The sequence below is a fragment of the Leptopilina boulardi genome, unplaced genomic scaffold (genome assembly GCF_019393585.1).
Source record: "Leptopilina boulardi isolate dan_hultmark-lab unplaced genomic scaffold, ZJU_Lbou_2.1 LbouV2_214, whole genome shotgun sequence".
Taxonomy (NCBI): Eukaryota; Metazoa; Arthropoda; class Insecta; order Hymenoptera; family Figitidae; genus Leptopilina; species Leptopilina boulardi.
The window spans coordinates 5,741,333-5,748,892 of record NW_026137768.1 but is presented as its reverse complement, the minus strand read 5'-3'; the positions used below and the strand labels follow the sequence as shown (position 1 = coordinate 5,748,892).

General features: G+C 24.6%; 1 protein-coding gene across 1 annotated transcript; it reads right to left on the bottom strand.

Moving 5' to 3' along the window:
• Positions 1-1,699: 1,699 nt before the first annotated feature.
• Positions 1,700-4,910, bottom strand: LOC127279108 (protein giant). The gene is made up of 4 exons (XM_051301250.1): positions 4,690-4,910; positions 2,995-3,081; positions 2,164-2,864; positions 1,700-2,046 (listed from the first exon to the last, which is right to left on the bottom strand). Exons 2-4 carry the CDS (start codon positions 3,070-3,072, stop codon positions 1,806-1,808), a joined length of 1,020 nt encoding a protein of 339 aa, XP_051157207.1. The 5' UTR covers positions 3,073-3,081; positions 4,690-4,910; the 3' UTR covers positions 1,700-1,805.
• Positions 4,911-7,560: the final 2,650 nt, after the last annotated feature.

Sequence of the window (7,560 nt, the reverse complement as noted above, 5' to 3'; positions counted from 1 at the left end):
TACGTATATAAATTCACAAAATGTTTTATTTTTATTATAAATATATCTTAAATATTATAACAAACTTTGTATATACATAGGAACATTTATTCGGAGATCAATCGCTTAATTTCTAGATTAAAATCTTATATTTACAAGTCACTTATTTACTACTGACTACAAAAGACCGCATAAAAAGTAAAAAAATGTATTCACTCTGCTCATAAAAAATAGTTCTGATTCGAATTCCAAATATGATTCTTACATTAATAACATCAGTCTAATATCAGTCTTCTACTCAATCCCTGAAAATTTAATTTATGTTCGAGATAAAAAAACAAAATAATTCACATTGAAACTGAGTTTCATTATTTTATCATCTCATTGTGCTTTGCAATTTTTCTTTGCCTGTCGAGAGGAATCTATAATCTATTTACAATTATTGAGTAAAAATTATTTTCATCAAACACTTACAAGATATGGCATTAAAAAAAATTGTTTACAATTATAAATTCTGTCACGCTTTCAAGAAGAAAGCTTTACATATACTGAAAAAAAAGTAAATTGACAATTTTTTGATCAAATACAAATTTTAAAAATATAAATGGTCAATTGACTTTTTTTTTATAATTTACTTACTACTGAAAAAAATTCCCTAATTACTCAAAATTGTAATTGAAATTAATGTGAACGAAATGGAATATTAAACTGAAATTCTTAGTTTTCTAGTAAGTACCATAAAGATGATTTTTTCAAAACAATTATTGTTTCTTCAAAAAAGAAAACAAAAATTTCACAGCTCTTTGACATTAATAAATACTCTCTCAGTGACAACTTTTTACTCTCTTACTTTGGTGACAGAATTTTTGTTTCATTACGCGTCAAAAAAAAAAAAAAAGAAAAATTGCAGTTTAACTGTAATTTTTATACGAGATATTAAAAAAGAAAATAGTTACAGACAGTGATCAAAATTATGACAAGAAAGGATTACCAAATTGTAGATTAATTTTACCTAATTACAAATAGGTATTTTAGATTATAAAAACATTTTGAAAAAAATTGTTCACTTAATTATACTGTATTATTAATTATTTAACAGTAATATAATAAGAAAAATTTAATTTCAACAATTATTATACCATAAATTCTATAGCATATTAATATGAATTAATTAAATTTTTGCTCTTCAAAGAAAACTATTATTCCAATAGTTTACATATGTTAATTGTATAATATTTGTTTATAGTGTGTAATTAATTATTTTCTATACATCTACAATCGAGTAAGCCCTTTTTCTTGCTTTCATTTTCATGGAACTTTGAATATTTTAATTATTCCTTAAAATTCATATAAATATATAAAACAATCTAATAAAGAATTAAATAAATTATTATTATTAGTGAGAATAATTAATTAAATATGATAGTTATTAAATTATTAAGGAAGTTCCCTCATTCAGCGTGCCAGCAACTGAATTAAGGGACTTCTAAAATTCTTCTCAATCATTATAAATTACAATTTTTTTTTCAAAATTTGGCAAGGGATTAGATAGTTCCTTACCTATAATCCAATATTTTTTTCCCCTATAAACTATTATAGTTTAAATAATAAAATTACTTATTTTAACCACTGTCTGAAACTAGTTCACAAAAAAAAAAAAAAAAAAAAAATTAAACTCATTTCAAACAATGAAACACAATTTTCATGTCATTTTCTTTAAAAAAAAAAAAGAATAATAATAAAAACAAAAAAGAAAAGAAAAAAAATAACGAAAAAAACAAGAAATAGATTGTAAAGAGAGCAAGTTTTCCTGAGAGTGAGAATTCTTAATTTGAGTATATCATACATCTTAGTTTTGCTGTTTCGTTTCTAAGAGCAACCAACTCATATTTAAGTTTCAAATTTTCCTGTTCAAGGAAAGCCGCCCTTATTGCTATTTCATCTTCTTTCGCCCGTCTCGCGTCCCTAGAGCGTTTCGCAGCCTCGTTATTTTTTTTTCTTCTCTCCCAATAGGCAGCATCTTTTTCATCCATGGTGCTAGTTGGCAAACCTGGACTTTTTGACACTCTGCAAAAATAAAATAAAAAATTAGAAATTTCGTTAAAAATTCTCTTGAATAAAAATTTAATTAATTTTTTTTTTTTTTTTTTTGAACAATATTTAAAATAGAAAAATATTTCTTACCTTCGCATTTTGATGTTCGTTCCCTCATTGCTTCTTCTCACAGAGTCGAGCATTTTTTTCCGAAATTCCGAATACGCATCATTCGAATTTTGATCGTATATTAATTCAGAAACAACGCTCAACGAAAGTGGATCTTTGGGATATGCTTTAAATGGTCTTGCCGATTTTTTACATTCAGGTGTTATTGGTGTTGTCGCAAGATCTTGAGTAGTCGATGTTGCATTTGGCATTTGAATTTGAATATGACTATTGTTGTTGTTGTTATTATTATTATTATTATTATTTTGTACAATCATTGATGGTATGACTGTGGTTGGTACTGTTGGTATTAATTGTTGTGTTTGTGGTACAATTGGTACAGGTATGTGAATTGGTGGACTATTCACATAATTATTGTGCGTAATACGATCCACTGAATGTACAACACTAATTTTATTATTATTATTATATGTTTGTTCAAATTTTGGTTTCTTTGGAGATTCTTCTTCAGAAGGTGGTGTCACCATATAGCTTCGTACTTCAAATGGATTTTCCCTTCTATCAGTGGGACATGTTAAATTTGCCGCTTGCGTTTGTTGTTCTTCGTTTGATGAATTAAACGATGAATCGGAAAATGTGTCACGTTGAATACGACCACTTGTGAAATTTGTGGAAATTATTGGTTGTTTTTTGCAAGATAGATCCAATACTGGTTGCTCTTGCTGAAAAAAATTGGGTTAAAAAAATCCAAAATTAATTCAAAAATACAATTAATTATAATTTATAAAATATTTATTCATTATTTATTAAACTTGATTTTTTCCTTCTATAAATTAAATTAGTTTATCTTACCTTCACTATTTGATTTTTCATTTTTGAAGTGAAATCCAACGCCTGAAAGTCTACAGCCGTTGACAGGTACGAATTCATCTTTCTCAACTGAAAGAAATTAATTCATAAAAATTAATAAACATTGTAATAAAGGTATTATTTTTAATATTTTATTAATATAATTGTACTATTATTATTATTTTTTTTTTATTATTTTAGTTTTACTTTTTATTTTTAATTTAATTAATTTTATTCTTTTTATATAGTTTTTGCATCATTAAAATATTGTTCAATTATAACAAAATGGCATTATAGTGAAAAGAAAAGAATTTTTATTTAGGCATTTTGGCCTTTTCTTAGAAAAGGTATATTCAAGTGGAAAATTGTCTCAGGACCCCTGTTGAGACAGTAAAATTTAAAATTAGGCCAATTTCGGTTACATTGTAGGAAACAATTGATTTTGCTCCAATTTCACGAAACATGGTATTTGTATATATTTCGTACCATTTTTACAACTCTGTTAAACCAAAATATTGTCATATAAATGTCACCATAAAAGGTCTCAATTTCGACAATAATATTTTTTTTAATTTATAAATTGCTCAATATAATTTTTTATAATATATAAAAAAATAATAGTAACAATAATACTAATAATAAAAAAAAATAATAATAATAATAATTGTTATTATTATTATTATAAAAATGTGTTATAAATTGAAAATAAATAATATTTAATATTTATTGAATGAACACGAATTGTAAATTGTTTATTTACTTTCGCCACAATTTCTATAAGTTAATTCTCTTGAAAAATTCACTGTGCAAAAAAATTTTTTTTTAATTGCCAAGTAATAATATTTTTTAAAAAATATAATAATAAATTTGAACAATATTAAAGGGAAAAAAAATTTTCAGCTCTTAGATTATAAATAAGTTATTAAAATTTTCCATTTGAAATGATATAATACGATAAAATTTTGAAGAATGTGCAAATTGATAACAATGATCTTGAAATCGAGTTCATTACCCTTAACTATACTTTAGAGGATCATAAATTATATTTACATTTCAAAGCTATTACGTAATCAAGATAATCAAAATATAAGTCTTGTATCAGTTTAAAATTATAAGTATACACAAATTTTTCAAGTCAACACACTTTTGTTTTTATGAAAAAATTGCAACAATGTCAAATTATTGATTTTGAAAATGAAAAAAATGTTCAAAAATGCAAATATAAAAAAATTGTTTTCTATATGAATATTAAATTATTTTCAATAGTAATAATTTTACATGTTATTATTTTATATATACAATTGTTTTTAATAAACAATTGAAAAATATTTAATAATAAAAACATAAATAAATATACAATAATAAATATGAATAATCAAACTATAAAAATTAAGAACACAACAAATAGATAAAAAAAAATATAAATTAATTAATTTATAAAATTAATAATAATTGTTGACGATATTGCAATAAACAAAAAAAAATCCATGTTAATTAACAATTACCGTTCGTGAATTTGTAATTCATTTTTAAATATACAGTTCCTTTTTAGAAATTTTAAATATTTAAAAATTCAATTTTTAATCAAAAAATATTTCCTTTACGGAGGCGAAAAATTTATAAATAATTTTTTTTAAATTTATAATAAAAATATTTAAACAAATAAGAAAATTAAAAAAAAAATTGACTTGTACTTACCTATAAATAAATCCAAATTCACAAGAAACACACAAACAAGGTGACGATGTTACGTCTACCAACGTCTTTTCGAAACTGAACAGTGTAGAACACGAGTAACCGAACTACAGAACTACTTAAAAGTTTTGGACCTGAACTACAACCAAAAAGCACCGGAACTGAGACACGACTTCAAATTCTCTTTTTCTCGGCGAACCATTCTATTTGAGGAAAAAATCGGTCCAGACGAGGGTGGGATTTTGCTTATATACGTAGTCCCAAAAACCTTGGAGAGAGGGTAGAAAAATGGTGGGCGTGGATTGGTTAACCACAGTGGTAGGGTTGGCACGTGCCAATCAATGCTTCTTCCAAGTAATATATATATGTACTTTTTCGATTTTGTATTTATATATACTTATTGTGTATTTCAAAAATCATTTGTTACTTTCATTATAGCCAACTTTTCAGAATTTTACTTTTTTATATGAAAAACAATTATCTATGTACATAAATACAATTAGAAATAATCACTTTTTATAATTTTATAATAATAATAATTATTATTATTATGTACAATTATTATTAGTATTTTATGTATAATTAATAATTAATAATTAAAAATATTAATAATAATTGCTAATTGTTTATAATAATAAAATTTAATTATAATAATTATTATTTTTATCTACAAGAAGTAATTATGTATTTCAATTAATAAAATTAAAACTAATATTACCGCAACAAAATGAAAATTAAAAACTAATATTAAGATAAATTTCAAATTAAGTCAGTCTTGAAAATAAGGATAATCCTAATTTAAACTGGAATTCAAGTAAGACGCTTAAAAATATGAACTTACAATGCAGGTAATATTCAGTTTTAACTTAAGAGAGTCTTAAAAATTCAGAATCTAAGTCTTAGTTTAAGAAACATTTTAAAATCGACATATAACTTATGTTGTTTTTACCACAAAATTATCTACATTTTCACTGACAATTAGTAAAAATAATCTGCATAATCAGCAAGTTTTAAAAATGTTGCCACTTAAAATAAGACTTTTTAAATAAATATATATTAAAATACTACAAGACTTACGTTTTAAAGATTCCTGTCAGGTCATAAAGAAATAGTCTTTTCGGTTTTCGCTTTTGTTAAATAAACAATCATCGCCAGTTGAATTTATTTATCTGTAAAAGACATAAAAAAAAATTAAATTACCTTCAAATGTTTTACATCGGTACAATTTTCTAATAATATGTTTTAATAATTTTTAATTATTCTTTGTGTAAAACAAAAAAATTAATAATATTAGAATCAAAGAAAATAACGGATTTTTCAGACATTTTATAATTTATAACAGTTTTAAAGTAAATCTAATAAAAATAAGTGGGTTTTTCCTATTTTTTTTTGCGGGTTCGTCCCGGTCAACAGTTATATTATAAGCGGTTCAAGAAAATGAACAAGAAAACATTGTAAGCTGCTGCCCCTTTTTTATAGCATGGTTCGTTTTTAAAGATCTTTAAAACCTTTCTGTCACTCAATTTTATGTTGCGGACGAATGAAAAAAAAAGTTGAAAAAAAGCTGCCAACTTTCTCAATGGATCAAGAAATTACGGTACATAAATTAAAAAATGTAAACTTATCTAAAAATATGAAAGTGCAAAAGAAATTTAAAAAGACATGTGTTACCCTAAAAAAAATTTTACCTAAGGACATTTTTTTTTTTTGCAAATTTTCGTTCAATAGAATTGACCTTCCCTTAATCGTTTTTAGCAAAAAAAAAAAGTAACATTTTTCATTTTACTGAACAAACATCCGGCTAAAGAATTTTAATGTAAGTTTTAAAATTAATCAATCAAAAATTAAGAAAATTTGTAATTAATTAATTTTAAAATTTGTGTTAAAATTCCTTAGTCAGATGTTTGTTCAAACAAATAAAAAATCGATAATTTTAAAGTTTGGTTAAATAAAAAAAATCCAGATGAAAATTTCGATAAACTACAAATTTGCGAACCACTATTGTAATATAAATAAAAGAGAATTTTTTAAAATCAAGGAAATGACTTGCTATTAAACTGTAATAAATATTTCAAAAAGATTTCATCATTTCAAAACTATGGAAACTTTTACAACAGCAATATTCGCAAGAAGAAGAAGAAGAAAAACGAAGCCAGATGCTTCAGTGAAAAATTATTATTTATCACTATATTATCGTAAAGGCCTATTAGTAATAGAATTTTCAGAAGTCTTTCTTATGCAATAACGAAGGACTGTAGTTTTCCATTCTTAAAAGTTTACCCCCAATAATGGCGACCGGTTGAATTAATCCGATCAGGTCTCATTCAAAATGAACATTTTTCTTTTAAAATCTATTTATTGTCCATATCCTTGGCCTACTAATTCCCTCAAAAGTTCGGCAAAGGGTTAAAGTGAAAATGAATGTTATTACAGGGCGAAAGTTGAAATTCTTTTTCCTGTGGAGAAAAGCAGAAGTCCAACAGTGTCCTCTTGTTATGTGAATGTTTACTTTAACCCTTTCGGTCCCATCCGACTTCTGTAATATTTCAAAACCTCATTGTTTCTCCCACTGGTACAGATTTATGGCATTTTCGTGCCTTTAACCCGTTCGTTCAAAATCGCGAATTTGCGTAAAGGCTTCATAAATTATAAAAATATAATGTCACCTCTTGTTTGGAAAAGTTCATGGATTGATATTTTCTCACTTCAAAATCTCAGCATCTAGTAGCTAAAGGGTTAAGGATTGAGGTATATACTTCAAGAAAAGGTTTGTCATTTATATTCACATTTAGCCTCGACGAGAGAATATCTTATATTCGTTTTAATCCGATATCGCTTGTTAAACCATTCAAATTTTATTTTGAGAACTGTTCA

What these genes read in the sequence shown, in the direction of transcription:
- LOC127279108 (XM_051301250.1), bottom strand. Translation starts at nt 3,072, where the DNA reads ATGAATTCGTACCTGTCAACGGCTGTAGACTTTCAGGCGTTGGATTTC. An exon ending in TGAAAAATCAAATAGTGAAG is followed by an intron (nt 2,865 to 2,994) that starts GTAAGATAAACT and finishes AATTTTTTTCAG; the next exon opens with CAAGAGCAACCAGTATTGGA. An exon ending in ACGAACATCAAAATGCGAAG is followed by an intron (nt 2,047 to 2,163) that starts GTAAGAAATATT and finishes TTATTTTTGCAG; the next exon opens with AGTGTCAAAAAGTCCAGGTT.